General features: G+C 36.5%; 1 protein-coding gene across 3 annotated transcripts in view; it reads left to right on the forward strand.

Moving 5' to 3' along the window:
* The window catches only part of GTF2I (general transcription factor IIi), a 76,698-nt gene that overhangs the window by 24,456 nt on the left and 33,388 nt on the right, over nt 1–18,854 (forward strand). For 2 of the 3 annotated variants that reach the window (XM_026861466.1, XM_026861467.1), the window contains exons 4-12: nt 557–691; nt 1,086–1,269; nt 1,468–1,496; nt 2,661–2,709; nt 3,384–3,427; nt 4,777–4,854; nt 11,643–11,702; nt 15,352–15,414; nt 17,105–17,206. In XM_026861466.1, coding sequence (XP_026717267.1) covers nt 557–691; nt 1,086–1,269; nt 1,468–1,496; nt 2,661–2,709; nt 3,384–3,427; nt 4,777–4,854; nt 11,643–11,702; nt 15,352–15,414; nt 17,105–17,206 — 744 coding nt within the window. The remainder of the gene's footprint in view (nt 1–556; nt 692–1,085; nt 1,270–1,467; nt 1,497–2,660; nt 2,710–3,383; nt 3,428–4,776; nt 4,855–11,642; nt 11,703–15,351; nt 15,415–17,104; nt 17,207–18,854) is intronic. The other variant, XM_026861468.1, reaches the window with a different exon arrangement.

Genomic DNA, 18,854 nt, shown 5'->3' on the forward strand with positions numbered 1-18,854 from the left:
TAAACGTCTTTGGAAAGATACAGGAGCCGTTGTGGCAAGTCAGATCCCTTCTATAGAAAGTTAAGCTGAGCATATACAGCATAAGCAAAACAGGATATAACATAACCACTGTGTAAGCGTGCATAGTGCTAGAGAGCTGTGGGACCCTGCACACAGGCATTTTACTTTTTCCCTGGTGACTGGATTGGTCCTTCTTTTCTTAGCAGTTTTGCATTTTATTTCTCCTGTATTATCCTCTCCTGAGATTAAGTGTTTTCTACATCTTCATGCCAAAAAAAACCTGCTTGGATGTGTCTCTTAATTCATCACTCTTAAACCTCAGAGGGTGGCATTTGCAATGTTTGTAAGGATGATATAATAATTTTGGTGTAAATTTAAATTTAATCATTGCTCATGTACACAGATAAGTGCATTTGCTTCTAAGGCAAATAGTTCTTAGGATTTTCTGGCAGGAATCCCTCCCAAGTGTATATAGTCTAAACTGGAGAGACTAGGTGCTGGGAGTTTTAATAACTTACTGTTTTATTTTTGTCTTATTTTTATAAATAACTGCTAGGTGTTACGGAAGAGGAGAGGGCTACAGAACTACAGAAAGCAAAGGGTATGTCACCTGTAAACAGACTGACAGTGGATATTGTGGAACTGGAAGCTCTCAGAAAATCTGTGGAGGACTTTTTCTGCTTTTGCTATGGTGAGTGCTTTAAAGTCTTCTAAATAGCTGTTCTGGATTTCTAAATTTTTATTCCAGTTGGGAGGAAAGTATTGCATGATTTTAGCCTCCCAACCATACTGGGGTTAAGGTGATAATTTTAACTTTTAGTAGCTGATTCTAAAACATAGACATATATTGGATAGTTTTCTTCCTGATGTGATTTGTGGGATGTGGTTTGAGGTTACTGCACAGCCCATTTAGCTTTCTTGCAGGAAAGTCTGTATCTCAGTGTGTTCCAGTGCATGTTAATGTGAGCACTGCTTGGTTTTCTGTAGAGATTTGCATCTGCACCTTGCTTTCTCTCCAGTCCTCTCCAAAGTAAAAAGATTCATGTGATTTTTTTTTTTTATTATGATTTTTGTTTTTTTCCTAGGTAAAGCTTTAGGAAAGTCAACAGTGGTACCTGTGCCATATGAGAAGATTCAGAGAGATCAGTCTGCTGTGGTAGTGCAGGGCCTGCCTGAAGGACTTGCATTTAAACATCCAGCAAATTATGATGTTTCAACACTGAAATGGATTTTGGAAAACAAGTCAGGGATCTCATTTATCATCAAAAGGTTGTTGGCTCTCTGTTGTGCTGGTCTACCTACTTAAATTCAGTACAATTAATTGTAATTTTTAGTTAAATAGATGGCATTGTGTGTCTTTTCAACAGACTAAACTTTTTAAGTGCTCTTTCTTTAATGTTATGCTACCAACTAAGTAATGACGTCTTTGCTAAAGCTATGTGTTTTTCTTTCTGTGCTTCCACACAGGCCTTTCCTAGAGCCAAAGAAACACCTAGGTAAGTTACTACTTACTCAGACTAAACAGAAACCGATCAGAATTTTAGTTTAAATAGCAATATAGGTACAAGATTTGGTCATGTGGATAAAGTGGCAAACTGTGCAGAAATTCCTGGATTGTGAGTTGCCTTACTTACGGAACTATAACCTTTTCCTTTATGCATTCTGCTAGGCGCAACTAATTAGAGATGAGATTTGTTCTGTTGCATTTTTCATCCTTTTACTGACTTGAAATTTAATGTGAATTGGATAGTATCCTAGGGAAAGGAGAAGTGAACTGCTGAAGGACTGCATTACATTTTTAGAAGATGCCAAGACTTTGCAGTGCTCTGTGTTCCAATACATAGCTGATTTTGGCATTTACATCTCATTTAAAAAATTGATTTAATCTTTTGAAGTGGCTAGGTGTTCTAGTTCCTATGAAAGCCTCTATATATTAAAAAATCTGAGCTAGTGAGCTTTTTAAAACTCCACAGAGATTCACTTCTAGCTTAGAAGAAATCCCTTCTCCTGTTCCTTTCGTGGGATCATGTTGCTTTACTTGCAGAATTAGTGTATGTGAGGATTTATTTTATGAAGAGAATGAAGCACTCTTTATAGGAATGTAGTCAAAACTGAAAAGTTTCACTTTCTCAGTGAAACAGCCAGAAGGTGATGCTAGATTAGTAAAACTAAAAATCTGTTGCCTGTGCCCAGTAAGAAGACTTAGAGGGTGGGGAAATCACAGAGATTCTGGTGATATTTCTATTGAAAATGCAATGCAGGTTTTCAGTGTGGTAAATGACATTCTAAAAACATAATGTATTTGTGTCTAGCTGTAATTCAGTACTAAGCAAAATCTCTGTAAAACTATCAGTTTTCTATTACCAGACTTCAGGTGAATGATTTGTTTAACTTTGTTTCCCAAGGTTTTTACTTAACCTTATGAAAGAGAGCAATGAAAAGCATGGTGAAATGTACATTTGAAGCCATTTTCTATTATTGTTGCTTTAGAGATCGATAGATCAGTTTGAGATCTTTCCCTCATATCTCTGAATACAGAAAATAAAATATACTTTTAAGATGTGAAAAGGTTTTGCTTCATGAAGCCAGTGTTGCATTTTCAATTTGTATTTAAGGTAAATGGAGTACAGGAAATTCAAATATTGTCTTTTAACTTTCAGGAGCTCATATGACAGATCCTTCACAATCAATTCTACCTCCAGGTGGAAGGTGAATTTAAAATGTAGTTTCTTTTGTATCAGCTATCTATTTTCATATAGTTTATTTTAATGTGCTTTTTCTGTCCAGCTGACCTTTGGATAATTTTACTTGCCTGGGATTATAAAAAGCATGAAGCTGAATTTTCTCTTGATTATTCTTTGTGGGGAAACTGTTACAAATTAAACAGATGGCAAAGTTTCCCCTCGGTTTAATTAGCCCAATGAGTGTTCTTAATTCACAGTCTGTCAGGCAGGGATAAGTTTGTCGTGTTTTATAATATGGCAGAGATGGGGAACAGATGTAATGTTGCTTCCTTCCCTCTCAATTAGAAAAACTAAAATAATTTTTTTGTTAGTAAATTAAGAGTTTACATACGGAATAAATCAAAAATTGGTTAATGTGCAAACAGGGATCGGTATTCTGTGCTTCTGAGTTTGCTTCTCATTAAATGGTAAACATACTTTGAATATTTGTGTATGTCCCAAAAATGTAGGGATAGAGGAGATTCCTGTAATTCCCTTGAGATATCAGATAAGTCAAGATGCAGGGTTTTTTATGGTTCTTTTGTATTGGGGAAAAAAAAACAGTGGGAGATTAATTTTATTTGACAACCTGTAAAGCTTGAGGAATTTTCCAGAAATGGGTATTTCTTTCTTATATTCTTGATTTGTTTATTTTTGCAGTTGTCCTCCTATTCAAGTGAAAACGGAACCAAATGAGGATTCTGGTATGTTGAAGATTTTCCTCTTATTTGAAAAAAAAAATGGTCAGTTTCTGTTCAGAAGGCTGAATTTAAACAAAGATAGGAAACTCCAAGAAAAAGCAGCAAAAAGCCATCATTTGTGAGAAGGAAAAACCTTAAAATTGTCCACTTTCACTTGGAGTTTTTATCAAGTATTGAACCATAGCCAAATATTTCCATTTCTAGCAGGAGGAGATTTATAAAATTTTGTAGACTAAATTATCTTTGTAAATAGGTTAGTTTTAAATGGAGAAGAAAATCCTGTTTATTTTGTTCTAGTTCAAGATCACTCTGTCCCTAATGGGGAGGGAAAAACTTTTTGTTAATATTACCAAAATATTGAAAATGATGGAATGTGCATTTTCTAGCTAAAATGGAAGTAAATAATAAATAATAGAATGTGGTATTTAATGTTAAAAAAGGCCTAAGTCTTCCTGAGTTCTGCTGTAGGTAGGTAGGGCTGTGATCTGCAGCAGAGCAGTGCTTAAATTTACACTTTGAGGTAAAGGCATGAATAATCCCATTAAAGCCAATGAGACGACAGGTGTGCTTAGAGGTAAGCTGGTGACTTTCCCTTTTGTTGGGTTGGGCTACACTGCTCAGCATTTTGTATAAGAATTAAATTTCTGTATTTATTCAATTTTTTTGCTCCCGTTCTTTGTGCTTCACAGCTTTAAACTTGCGGTTTGGGAACCCTTCATGGTTAACATTTAGCTTAATATACGCAGAGATTACTTGAGCTTTTTGTCATATCAGTCCCAGGCTCTTTCCAGTGCTGCTTTCTAAGCATTTTAAGTAAGTTTTCTTTTGTCAGAATGTTTTGCAAACATTTTAGGGAATGCTGTGAAGGTTTATGGAGGGGATATTTCGCTTAAAGGAAGCCAAGAGCAGTTGAGGACCTTTTGGTGTTGCTCCATCAGCAGCACAGTTTGATGCAGACTGCATCTGAACTTGGCTGTACAGAGGAACGAGCAGGAGGTCTAGAAGTAATTTCAGCACAAGGAGTGATTATTTTTTCACCTATGCTAGTGGGCAAAAAGGAGAACATTTTTTTTAATTCTTCAGATCCAAGATAGCATTTGCAAGAATGTCTAGTTTGTAGGGAAGCATTTAATCCTCAATCCCTTCTGACTGTGACCAAACTGAAACAGAAGAAACCAGCAGGTCACTCTGTCACTGTTCTTTTAGCTCAAAAATTCTTTAGTGTCTCAGCACCTGAAATTTTTTTTTGAGTAGAGACCGGCAGGGATGTTGGTGGATGCTTTGTTTGGGTTTTTTTTTAAGAATCTGGTTATTATTAGTTTCCATATTTGATTCTTTTATTGCTTCTATAGGAATTTCTTTGGAAATGGCAACAGTAACAGTGAAGGAGGAATCAGATGATCCTGACTACTATCAATATAATATTCCAGGTAATGATACTAACCTAATATGTGTTTATCTCATGAAAGGGTTGATTGCTTAAGTGTTGCTTTCTGTGCCTCTTTTTATTTGTTGTTCATCATTAAACGTGCAATTACTTCGCTCTGTTAGGATACAACCTTTCCATGCTGACTATCATTTAAGTTATTCTGAGGAATACCCAAAAGAGCTGAAGTACAACTTCAGCATACCTATACGTGTGTGTTTGGGCAGAAGGAGGAATTCCAGGAGTCTTTTTCAACTGCTTGGGGTTTTTTTCTGAGGGTCCACTGTGCAGACTAATTCCAGTGACCATAACAGCGATACTCATGATCACTGCTTGAATCTTTTCTTCAGTTTAAAGTTCCAGTGACTTTTATAGTGTATCAATCACTTTTCTTATGACACCAATATGTGTCAAAATTGTATTGAAATGTTTATTTATATAGACAAAGCATAACAGCATTCATGAGGTCCATGACTCGGGCTCTGTGTATGTTTAAGGTAGCTCTTAATTGCTTTGCCTTATCTCTATGTATCCGGTTAAAACTGCTTGTTAACCTCAGCTAGGAGTGGAAGAAATCATTATTTCTGTAGGTTGAAATGAACAGTAATTAAGAACCCATGATTATAAATGGCAATGTAAAATAACTAGAACCCTAAATTTGTTATTTCAGCCTGTTTGCATTTGTCGTTAGGTTAATTGAGCAATACAAAGGAACACAGGCAAGCTGCCACACATCTCTGAAGGATAGCTGTATGTTCAACAATGAAGTATAAAACAGCACATCCTTTCATTTTTTAATATTAGATATTATTGATATAACAGTTTTGTGCATGTTTAGACACAAAGATTCTTGAGATTATTTTCTAATGTGCTTTAATAACTAACTACAGGACTGTGGAATCAATGTTCTTGTACTACTGTCACGTCTCAAGTAGTGTATGAGCACTGCTCAGAGAGATCTTAACCATACAGCACAGCAAAATGTCACTGCTCAAGTTCAGAATCAGAAAGGTGTTAGGATTATTTTTTCTTCATATTTATACAGTGCCTAGCCTCAGGGGACGGAGGGGTTTACAGACATGATATGATGTAATAAAAATAGATATTTTCTTGGCGAAAACCTAATCATTTCTTCCAAAGCCAAGTCCTGTCATCTTTTTGCATTTCAGCCCCTTGTGGTTTTGCATAAAAACAATGTCAGAATTTGGCCAACAGCCCGAAATATAATCCAATGCTGCTTGAAGAGAGTCTGTATTGAAATAGCTTCCTTACAAAATAGTAACCCATTGTACTGCAGCATCTTTGTCTGAGCTAAAAAAATCTCATTTTTACAATATGCTTCCTTAGTGAAATCTGAGCAATGTGGATTTGGGTGGCAGAGGGGAATTTCTGTTGTGTTTTACAGAACTCTTAAATTTACGTCTTCTGATGGGTGAAGAGCAATATGTATCTCTTGCAGATAAAACGGTGCTAATTAATAACTCCTCCTTTCACCCCTCCCAGTTGTAGCCCTCCAAACTTGCATTTAAAATGAGATAAAAATGAGTATATTGGTAGAAGTGATGAGGTGTTGTGAGCTAAAAGAGATGTTGCTGTGTGAAATCATGTTACTTTCCCTGGAGCAAAGCAGCTTCCCCTTCATTTCTTAGAGTTGCTACCACCCATGTTTGAGGCAAAGGTTGTACAAAGTGCAGAGAGCTATAAATTCAAGAGACATAACGGGGTTTGTGTGTGCATGATGGTGCTGTGCAGAGAAGTGAACCTTAGAAAAGTGCAGTGTTCCTGAGGAATGACGCGGGTCTGCCTGAGCATTGCCTTTGTAGATCTGTGCTACAAAATAAAGAAAATGGCCAGGGTCATCGTAGTTACTAAAAATACCCCACAGCAAAAGTCAGGCTTATTGATTTATGAGAAGAAACAACTTAACTGTTAGAGAACAGGGCTGCCTGGAGAAAAAACTCTACTGGTGAAATTTCATGGTTATTGGTTTTTTTCTTGAGTGTTTGTTTTCTCTCACAAATCTGTAATGCTGACCAAGTGCCGTGTGAGAAATATTCCCATTAATCAAACAGAGACAATTTTACCTGTAGGTGGATGTTCTTTTCATCTCTTATTATCTCATAGTATGTTTCAGCGTTTGGATGTTGCAATGAGTTAATACTGAATTACTAAATTTAGAAATGTTTTAGCAGTATGCAGTAAGATGACTGAGAAATAGGGACTCCAACCATCAGAAACTTCATGTGGGTGTTTTGACAGAGTATTAGGGGCAATTTTTGGTCTCTGAGCACTAGCAGTATGGCAGTGAGCTTTTTTTCCCCAGTATCCTGGCAAATGTGAAGGTTACTGCAGTGTTAAATGCTTTGGGTAACACCAAAGACAATCTGATCTGGAAAAAAGGTCCAAATTTTGACTGCTGGTTACATGAGAAGGACTGAGCAGAGTTCTGTGGGACTAAGTAATGCATACAGAATCATTCCAGCTATCATAGTTAATATTCCTGCATATACCTTACCTATAAGTACTAATTAGTTAAAATGCTGTTTCTTAGTTTAGCGGTTGAACTGTGGTTTGTACTCTTAGATTAAGCGTTTTACTATACTGTGAGAATAGATCTGCTTCTATGGCTGTTGCAGAGGGACTGGTATTCATTTGTGCCAGAGCTCCAGACCAGCTGGGTGGGTGCAGGGCCCTGATCTTAAAGCCAAGCAGCAGCACATGAGTTCTGTACTGTGTTAATGCAAGTGCATCTTTGTGCCTGTAAGTCCTCCTAGCTTCTGTACCAGCTTCCTTGCAGTCAGGGACTGCTCATCTGATGCATCATTGTATTGGACAGTAGCAGACATGCATCTTGGCCTCTAGAAGGCTGTCCATAAGACCCAGGCTATCTTGAAAGCTTTTAATGGAAAAAATTGTATCAAAATATCAGTGCCAGAATGAGAACAGTTCTGAATCAATTAACAGAATAGAATTAAAAGCTATACTTTTTTTAAAAAAAAATTACAAAGAAGCAAGAATAGGTTAGGAAAATTTCTTGGGGATATATACCACCTTCAATCCTCTTCATCAGCACAGAGTGAAGCAAGGCTTTTTGGAGCCATAGCCCATGGAGAACTGAGCAATTTGCTGACTAAGGACCAAACATTACCTGAAAGAGGCATGTTATCCTGTGAATTTTGTGGATGCAAGTCTCCAGTTACCACTGACACCTTGAAGTTAAAACCAGCAGAACTGGAAGGAGAAGGAAGAGGCTATTAACTGTGTCCTGTGAATTGGCTGGTTCAGTTTATAAACTACTGTCTAATAAACTGACTGGTTTAACCACTTAGAAGTGAGTAAAAACTGGCTAACGTATATTCTCTTTAAAACACCATGTGGTTGAACAGTGCTATCAGTTTTGGAATTTCTGGAGATGTTGGTGAGACAATTAAAATACAGGACATTCATATAAATTTTTTTTTCTTTTCCTGCTGGAAAAAAAGCCCAAAATGGGAATGTGAACCGTGTATTTAGTCTCACTCTGGAACACTGAAAGTCATTAATGTCTTTTCGTATGTCTCTGACAACAAAATTTTTCTCCATTGGAGATCTCCCAGAATGCTAGAAGTGATATCCGTTTTTATGGGGCTACAATTGTAAAGCTAGGCTGGTAGTACTCTAACCTCCATAATGTAAGACTCAGCATGTAGATACTATCTTAAACCAAGAAATATCAGAGAGTATCTTGAGAAAACAAAGCACAATGTTGTACTTCCTAAAGGCATTCTGATATTACTGTGGTAATTACATATTCTTCACGTTGCTACCATCTGTGTAGTGAAAAAAAAGACCAGAAAGGTGAGCATCACTGATGATATTAATCCATGGGATGATAAATCCATTCCTTCTGCCACGTGGCACAGGTTTGACTGTGTAGTATTAGCACATAGTCCATTGGAAAGTAAAACTGAGATTGGAACTCCGTGTAAGTAAATGGATTGTTGGTGGGTAAGCAGAATAAATAGCTGTGACTGTCAAGGGAATAACATCTACTCTTTTTTTTTTTTTTTAAAGGAATTGTTAGAATGTGAAAAGTTACATATTTGTAATAGGCATTTCAGAAGTTTATGATTTATGGCAATAGCTGTCTTTTACAAAGGTTTCACTCCTATGCAGAATCCCAGCCCAAGTACATGATTTAGGTGCAGTGGTCTGTAAGGTATTTATTTGCTCATGAAAGACCAAGTTTTAGTCTGAGCGTTACAGAATTATCTAAGTGTCTGTGTTGTGTAGCGGAGTTGGAGACTCCAAGACAACAACCATACTGCAAGATTTTACTTCTAATGTGTCCTGTGGTTTTAATAACTACATCTCCCACATTTATGTCCATCCTTCCTCCTGCATCCTACCAGCTGCAGTGATATTAAGTTGTTCTCTCTCGGGTTTTCTTTTTTGTTTTCTTTTCTTTTCTGATTTCCTCATACTTCTATTCTTAAATAGAACTACTTCTGATCTGGTGACCGCTCTACTTGGTGTTTGCTTTTCTTAGTTATGTCGTGTGTGTATCTGCCTGTTATGTGCATTGAACGCAGTAAAATGGAAATGTATCTGTCTGGTGGCAGAACTTTCAGAATGCTTTTAAATTTAATTTTTTAGTCTTTACAGAATTAAGATAGCAGAATACATTGTTTTACACTTTTTACTTTTTTTGAAACAATTTTTTTCCATAGTTGTTTTGCTCTGTCAAAGCTTTACAATATGAAAAAAACTTCAAGTTTCATAAAATAATCCGTGTGGGTCAGTTTTTAAAAATCTGATGGATTTATTACACGTACTGTATTTTTTATTGACATTAAAGATGAAAGGATTGCATTTTCTCTGCTTAATCTCAAGGGCTGTAAGCCTAGTAACCATATCTCTTTACCTAGAGAAATCTTTCTTCGAGTTTGAATGTGTCAATGTATTTGGCATGAAGATAATGCAGTATAGAGACTACTGCAGAATATGTAGGTAAATCAATCCTGTCAGTATTTCTGAATCAAGGAATAAACACAAAAACATATGTTTTGTAAACATATAACATGTGTTATCCTTATAATAGGATATTTGCTTATAATGGCATGCATGCTTCTGTGTGTCAGTGTGTTGTGAATTATAATAATTACATGTTCAGAAGAGTTCTTGGGAAATGACATACCCATCTGGCTGCGTATACTGAATAAGCTTATTTAAATAAAAGCAAGTTTAGTCCATGGAGATGTTTTCCAGAACACCCAGGGAGGCTGTGCTCTGTTCTCACCCACAGTGGTTACAAATCACACTGTTCGGGTGAGAATTTCTTCTCACAGGGCCTAGAGCACCACCACCAGTGTCACTGACTTCTGACTTGCTCCTTTTCCTCCCCCAGCTTTTTTCTGTCTGCATTATGGTCTCGGCCGTGGTGGTGCCACTCTTTCTGGAGCTGTGTTTTGAACCAAATCAGGGAGCTTCTCTAAGTTAAACAGACAAATAGAAGAAGAGCCCCAAACACACACACCCCCAGCAAAGAAAAAGTGGCAGGAACAGATTTAAGTGACACTTAAGTGCATGTAAAACAAAGAACCTTGTATAGATTCTTCACTTTAAATCCTGTTAATTTAAAATCCCTTTGAAAATCTGAGCAGTCAAATTAAGCAGAACTATCTCAGACTATCATTACTGTACCCATCTAATAATCATGATTTTCTTTAATCCCTAAATACTCATTTTCTTGAGTAACTCATAGTATTAGATACTGTATATGTACTTTCAGTTGACTGAAATACTTAAGTCTGATTGTGACAACAGTCTTTTCTGTATTTTCTTGCTTACTGTGCATATTAAAGAGTTTAAAATACTTCACTTGCCTTATTAGTTAACAATAGGGTTTCTGTTGTGAAACTTAATATTCATTGCTGGTACACTTATAAAGCTGCCTCTAAAACAGCCATAATTTCTGGGGAGCTATATGATCTTCTGCAGATTCCCTTTGCAAATGAACACAGAAATTACTCGATTTACACAGAGCAATTAGTCCAAAGCCTTCAGCTCCAGTCAGTCCTAGTATGGCATTCCTGTATGCCACACATAGGCTAGTTTTATGTATCTATACTATGTCTGTGGTATAGAGTGATCTTCTGCTCGGTGTGGAGCCATTTGTGCTGGAAGCAGTTCACTCTTTTTCCGCGTAACTGCAGGAGTGCCAAAGCATTAAGCAGTAGGATTTTAGGGGTGTTAATTTAATCTTTTAAGTGTCGTTTGTGTGCTGCTTTCTGCAACAGACTTTTTAAAGCAGTCTGTATTTAGTCATCAAAAGAGCTGTTGTGATGAAAAGCAAACAACCTTGAAATGTCGCAAATGATTTTTTAATCTCTCTGAATTTGACTATTTAATGTAGGTAGAAATTTTAAAGTCAAAAAGGACTCCCCAGGAATGCAAATTTTAACAAACAGGAAGAAGCTTTAGCTGATTAAAAATTCATTGAAAAAAGGCAGGAACCGTCAACATTTCATGTTTTTAAAATTAGTTTATTAACACCAAAAAACTGAAAACCTGCTATTATGCATGAGTCTCTGAGTTTTCAGTAGTCCAAGAAATGCACGCCCTTGCCGTTAATCTTTCAACATTTTTATTCTGTTGGACTGGATGAGTACATGGTCTTTCCTACATTCAACGTTACAGAAAACATGAAATGAGCATATGATATATGAAGAGTTACTTTGCAAAATCCTCTATGGACTAGGAAAAATGTGTTTGTTGTGAGACAATTTAAAAGCTGTTCCCTTTGTTCCCAAGCAGGCCCTTCTGAAACGTCAGAGATGGATGAAAAAATTGCTCTTGCAAAAAGTTACACAGGTAAATCTTTTAGTTGTATGTTTTCACAGCTGTTTTAGAAATTGAATGTGTGAGTTTTACTTCTCAAGGTTCTGCTTACTTCATTTGAAGTAAGAGTTAGGATATTGGAACTTCCAAAATAAAAATTTCAGTTGTCTTAATTTTCAGGTGTCCAAGTAGGGAGACACATAGAAGGGAATCTCATTGCTTTTTTTTTTTTCTAAATTCAAAAAGTAACATCAGGTTGAGCACTAAAGCACTAGTAATTTGTGCAAGTCATTATGTTTTGCATGAAATTGAGTCTGTTTCATAATTGATTATAAAGTTTAATAAACTTTTGCTTATGTATTATGAGTATGACTTGATCGTTTCTTTCAGCTGTGAGGTGAATGGGTACATACAGAATAAAGTATATGGAAAGTCTGTGTTTTGTGGAAGGAGTTCCTTACTGTAAATGAACAATATCTGAAATAAGTTTACTCCAAAATTGTACATTTTTTTCAGCTTCTTACAGTCTGTATTAAAAATACTGCTTTGTCCATTTGCAAATACTAGAAGATACTAATCTATATTTCAACCCTTGAATGTCATTGTAATGTCGGAGTGCTCCTGCTGTCATGAATTTAAGATTCAGAAATTGAGCCTTCTGTATGTTGTTCATGTGAACATCATAGTTCTGGTTTTTCACTTACAAAAATCCTTGCTTTGAATAGTCAATGTTAAAAGTTCCTTTCATCTTTTTATTATGGTATGTCTTTTACTTTATATTTGTCTAAAGGAAGCCACCAGGGTTCCGATTGCAGTGAAGGAACAGATGTGGAAATACCAGTAGAAGGTTAGAGATATGAAATGTTTTTCATGAGAATAATTTAACATCATTGGATATATTTTACAGAAATATTTGAAAAGGTGGCACCTTAATTAAGCTGTACATCTTCTCCAACCATTCTCTTTTCACATTTCCACAAGGTTGGCTTTGGGGTTTTTTGTTTTGTTTTGCTTTTAATCCCCCAAGTCATGCCACTCTGTGGCTTACTATAAGTAAGTTGTGATGGAAGTTGTCATTCTTTTAATCATAAATTGCATTTGTAAGGTGCCTGTCGCCCAACATTTAATGCTTTGATATGAAGTTAGAATGCTGCATCATTCTGCAGCTAGTTTCATTCTAAGCACCTGACTCTCAAACCTGAGTTGTGAGTATTTTTTGGATCTTAAGGCCAAGTTATGCTAACAGCAATACTCATTCTTGCAAATCCCATTAGTTTTGCTTTGAAGGTAAATATGACCACAGTTAAAGGGTACCATTACATGAAATCTAAAAGCCCTTCTCTTGATAAAGGACAATAAAGTTCTTTGCTCTTGCTGACTGCACTATTAACTCTACATATTTGAAAAGAAATAGTCTAGGTACTTTTGTTTTCCTAAGCATAATGCCATGAACTTTATGCCTGACCGTGAAGAGAGAGCCTGAGGAAAGGGAAGTGTGATATGAGGTGACGAGACTCTTGGCTTTGCCTTTGGTTTTGACTATGTAGAATTTTATAGTTACAGATGCTGAGTGTGGCCCTTTGTGTCAGAATATGGTTTTGTTACACACCCTTTTCTCAAATCTGTTCTCCTTTACAAGTTTCTGTAAGAGATATGCTGAAAGTTGCACCTTGGTTTTCCTGAACAGAATAAACCTGTTGTACACAAAGGTCAATATTTATGAAAAGGTCTGTAGGCAGTGATTAAAAATTGCAGGTAACAGTCTTAACTTAAATTTAATTTGCGGTTTAAATAGGCTTACAGCATAGACAGTCTCATTTAGATTCTGGTAAATGATCCTCACAGAAAAGAGTAAGAAAGAAAAATTGGTGACAGTGTTTGGGTTTTATGAAGTCTTTGGTGCATATTCTTCTAACCATTATTAAAGAAATACATAGAATATAGGCATTTAAAGTTCTTCCAAAAGTTTGTCTGAAAGCTACAGCCTGTGATGCAGATTTGCAGAAATGATTGTTTTCTGCAAAGAAAAACATGAGAGGGATGGATGAACATATCTTTTGGTGTATAGCACTGGGAGTTTTCACTATTTTTCCCTCCAGTAACCTTGACACGATGGTGGAAAAAGTGGCAAAATTAACAGGTCTGGAGTCCCCCAGATTAGCTGTCGCTGATGAAGGTGTCTGAGGTCTTAGTGAGATTGAATGAGTGAGGAGCATGGTGTGACTGAAATTCAGCAAACAAAGTTAAGTTTATGTGCATCAAAATAAATTGTCTTGAACTGAATGAATTCACATATGAGAAACTGGAGACAGTGCCAGTGAATGACAAGATTTAGAACTGTGAAGAAGGCTGCTGCTTAGGAGCTGTGTGTATTTACCTCAGATCAAATGGTAAAAAAAACACCCTTACTTTAGTGTTTAGGCCAGTTGGTTTAATACGACTTGAGAAGAAATGTCCCATCAGGGATTTTTCTTCCAGAACTTCGTTACCATCTGCTTTGATACTTTTGCATGTTCCTCTAAATGATGATTATTTCTCAGGGGTTGGTACTTGACTAGATGGACCATTCGCTAGCATTTGTGGCTGTTCTTAAATTCAAAAATTGTTTGGTTTTTTTTTAACTTTTCTGATGCTCTTAAAAAAAGTTTTAAGTGATCAGTTGATGTGACAGTTATTTTTATTACCATACTTTATGTTCATGTCTATTAAAAGACCATTACCTCCTAATTCTTTCCTTCTGTAGTGCTTTGCATTTGCTGGTTATCTACCCAGCACTCGCTCTGAATTAGATCAAAACTTCATACTGTGTTTTCCATGAACTAGATGATAGTTTGACGTAGTTCGAATACACTCCCGTTAAGGTGTCTCAGTTGGTACTGCTGAATCTCTGCAATGCACGACATCAAGTGGAGAGCCTTTGAAACTGAGATTGCTTTAGACTCACTCCCAAAGTGATGTCATGCGTGCAGCTTACAGAGATCTGGAAGAAGATACTCTTCAGAGTGCAGAAGCACAGTGTTACTCTGCCAGAATAATTAAAATATATTCTTTCATACACTGCTACTTAGTTTTGAAATAGTTTTCAATATAATTGGCTTCACTTTTTAAATGCAGTTAAATGCAAATTGCTCTTTCTCCCACTGAGTATTGATAGGCCTAATCCTATTTATTATGTTGGTGCCGACCACCCCAATGAAAGCATTGTGATTCTGAGTTTCCCCTCTCATTTTTCACTGTTGACCTTGCAGCCTGTTATGGAAATCATTATAGTGCAACAACTTTGAGTCTGTATAAATGGTGAAGAAATATATCATCTGTAGGGCACACAGCCTTTGTTTATATTTTCAATAATCCTCGATAACAAAGAAAAAAATATTTATTATTGTATTAATCCTGTTAAGCCAAGAATAAGGAATTTCCTACTGTCATTAACACCAACTCTGCACTGCTGCACCTGCAATTTAGCAAGTATAATCCCTACCTCCTTACCCTTGTCTAGAGTTGTTTAAAAGCTTATGGTAAAATATCTTTGGTTCTGGTTTTGTTGCACACTGTGCAAAACATTTCATTGAGCCAGGGGGCTTCTTTGACAAGTGTTAGTTTAAATACAGAATCATGGAGTGTTTAGTTAAAAACCTTTTCTGGGTCTATCATTCAGCAGTCTTGTTTTTCACCCCTTCAGATTCCTCTCAACATGCCCCTTCAGAAACAAGTGAGGATCCTGAGGTTGAAGTCACCATTGAAGGTTTGTTGCCCAGTTCATTGATTTCAGTCTGTTGGGCATTTTTATGTCTAAAAGATGTTTTATAATGTCTGCATTACTTGGCACTGAATGAATAGGATTATGTGCTAGTGTTGACAGCAGTTTGGATTGTGCACTATTTGGTAAAAATATCTAGTCTAGAAGCTTGATAAAACCACAATATACTGAAGCATATTGGACTTACTGGACTGGTTGTGAAATGATGTGTGACAGATTTGCATCTTATATTTTTCAAGCATGTAATGAAGAATACTCACTATTTAACAGCCATTCATTTAGATTTTAAAAGGATTTTACAACATTCATTCTGAAGAACAGGTTGTTTTACAAGTATGCTGTAGTTATATAAGATATCTAGTTAGTGCTAGCTTCTGGGAAGAATTGTACTAACAGAAATCATGTGTTACAGGTGGTATAAGTGAAGTTTCAATTTATTTGTCTAATATCAAAGCGATAAAAGCCTTTATACTTAGCACCTCCCTTTCTCATCTAAATGGTGCTAAAGCCACTAACCAGTATCCATGTTGTTTCCATGCTAGGATGCTGGTTGTATTTCTTGTAATTGTGAAGTACATGTCCTGTGACTGCTTTAAAACACTTCTGAGATTGGCTTTTGCAATGCTTGCTTCTTGAATCGGTAAAATTAAGACCACTAAATTAGCAATTTAGAAAATAGGCAGTGTGTTTTAGGACAAAGTTGACACTTCTGGCATTATTTTTACCTTTTTATAATCCATCAGTAAAATAATTCTTACATTACTTCAACAGAAAAGGTAATAAGAGAATAGTCATTAAGCTCTGTGTATATATAAAGGCCTTTGCCACAAAAAGTAAAAATGCTCTGGAAAGGTTTTCTCTAACAGAATGTAATACAACTGTGTAGATGCAAGAGATGTCAATATGTAATACTATTTTTCCTAAGTAAACCCTTAGTGACCTGAGCAGATGCTATTCTGTGTGTGAAATTAACTTTAATTTTCATTGTCTGCTTTAGTGCTTTAGCCATTTCTTTTCTCTAAGGTTGCAGGTATTGGTAATTGTACAGTCTTAAAAACTCATTAACTGGTAGGGAAGATAGTGTTTGGGATTGGGAAGTGACTGGCTAAGTAGCAGCTCACTGAAAATTACCTGGGGTTTGCGGTTTTCCCCCTCTGTCTGTGTGTGTTTGAGGTAGAGCTGATGTGTTAAATGAATTTCAGTCACGTTCATCAGTTTTATATTGATATAAAATCAGTTTTAGCACCTTTGAGCTCTTCAAGAGAAAAGTGAAGCACTGTGTTTCAAGACTTATTAGTGGAAGGATACTTCCAGTTAGATTTTAAAAAAAAAAAAAATGTAGTCTGTATCTGCACAATTTATTTCCTGATTACTTTTGCTGTTGCATGGTCGTTTTATGATCATGAGATGTCCAGTCATGTTTCAGAACACAGTATTGTTTGCCTTTGGCAGTACAGAAGCAGCTTTGCTTTTTGCAATCTTATGCCTTGTGCTGGTTCTCTTATTGTTTGGCCCAGTAGCTTTCTAAAGTTACTCAGATAACTAATTGCAAAATTTGATGCCGTGATAAAATACAGTTCAATACTTGCATTAGGGCTTTGAAATTCAAAGCTATTCCAATGTTGCATGTGAGCTCTCTGGACATTAAAACAGTGATATTTTATGTTTCTTTAAGATGATGATGACTACCTGCCCCCTAACAAGAGACCGAAGAACACTGAGTCAGCTAATGAAGCTACCAATACTGGGAGAAGAAAAGTGAGAGAGTTCAATTTTGGTAAGATAAAATAATCTTTAATTTTTATCTCTTTTTTTTAAAGAGGTATTAGACAATTTCACACTGCAGAAGTGAGAGACGCCAGTGCCAAGTATTCATTTAAGGCCCAGGGCTCTTTGTACATGTATTGCAGCAGTATAATCATCATCATAGGCTACCTCTGTTGTTTTTCATTATTCAGAGTGACCATCTAGACACTGCAAGTAAATTTAATAAAAATAAGTCTAGAATGTTGTCAGCTGATTTCTTGGACAAGATCAGACTGAATTTACTAGCGTACGGAATTATGGCAAATCAGAGGTCAGGAGCCTGTCTAGCTGGTCTGTCTTGATGTGTGCTGTGAACAGTGAAGATGTGCTGAGGGGGGCCACGTTTGGGAAGGTAACCAGATGACTCTAATGCTGAGTGGCCTGCCTTGGTCCCTGTGGACACACAAAAAGTTGGAGTCTTTCTGGTGAAAGATACTTCCCATGTGATTTGTTGCATCCCCATAACTCTCCTTTATTTCTTGTTTTGATTTGGTTTCTGAGAAGATATCCCATGAATATGTGTGTAAGGTTCTGCACAGTCAGGAATATATCCTTTGGCACAGTGCTTGAGATGTTTATTAGGAATGTTGGGATTTGAGGTCAATTGAAAAATCCCCATGGAACCTCTTCTGACATCTGTTTTGTGTGAAACATTATTTCAGGCTAATTTCAGCGAAAATGAATAAAACTTTGAGAGCTCTAGTCTCAAAAGCTCATTAATACTAACAGGCACTTTCACATTTAGTGTTAGTTTTGGTTGGGTCAGGAGAACATAATGGCAACATTAGTAGAGGAGAAGACTGAGCAGTTAATACTGCAGAAGCTTTTGCTAGAATATATTCCCTTAATAGAAACCAGCATCTAAGCTTGGCAGGCCACCAGTGTTTGAAGGGAAGAAGCAGTGAGGTTGATAAAATATGGAAAGCAAAAGTAATAAAATATTAGGATGATAAAAGTTTGAGTTGAGCTTGCAATGTGAAACACCAGTGAAAGAACATCTCGTAGCTTACCTGCTTTACTCTTGCTTCTGAGTTGACTTGGTAGATTATCTCTTTGGGCTCTTCTCAAGAGAACTTTGCTCTTAACCACCCGTCGTGCAGTTAGAGTACAGTGTTTTGCAGCTCATGGGTTTTTCAGAGACCTTTATTCCTGGACTTCCTAAATTGTACTGAAGTTATTGTCCCTCAGACTCACTTTTGGGGTTCACCTACAGAAAGTGGTATTTCTCTGGTGTTTCAAGGTCCAATTAAAACACAAAAATTAATGCAAGAAGCTTTGGAGAAATGGACTTAATTTGCTGTAATTAAAAAAGAGCAGCTGTTGGAGGTTGCAATGCTGCTTGTTCGGACATTTCAGAAGACACTGCACTTTTGTCTAATGAAGTCTAATATTCAGTAATTGGACAGGAGAAAGGAGGTGTTTAATACTATCATGAAAAGCTGTGGAATGACAAGCACATACACTCAGAAGACTGGAAAGGAGGGCTAGATGTTTGAGAGAAATCTGTCTCATTTGATAAGGAATTTCAGCATTTTACGTAACACTGATAAGGTCCAGATGTTTTTGATAGCTGTGTGTTGGAGAGGCTTCTGTATGTCTTGATTGAGTCAAGAGATCGG

Source organism: Athene cunicularia, assembly GCF_003259725.1.
Source record: "Athene cunicularia isolate RWA chromosome 19 unlocalized genomic scaffold, athCun1 chr19_part1, whole genome shotgun sequence".
NCBI classification, from domain to species: domain Eukaryota; kingdom Metazoa; phylum Chordata; class Aves; order Strigiformes; family Strigidae; genus Athene; species Athene cunicularia.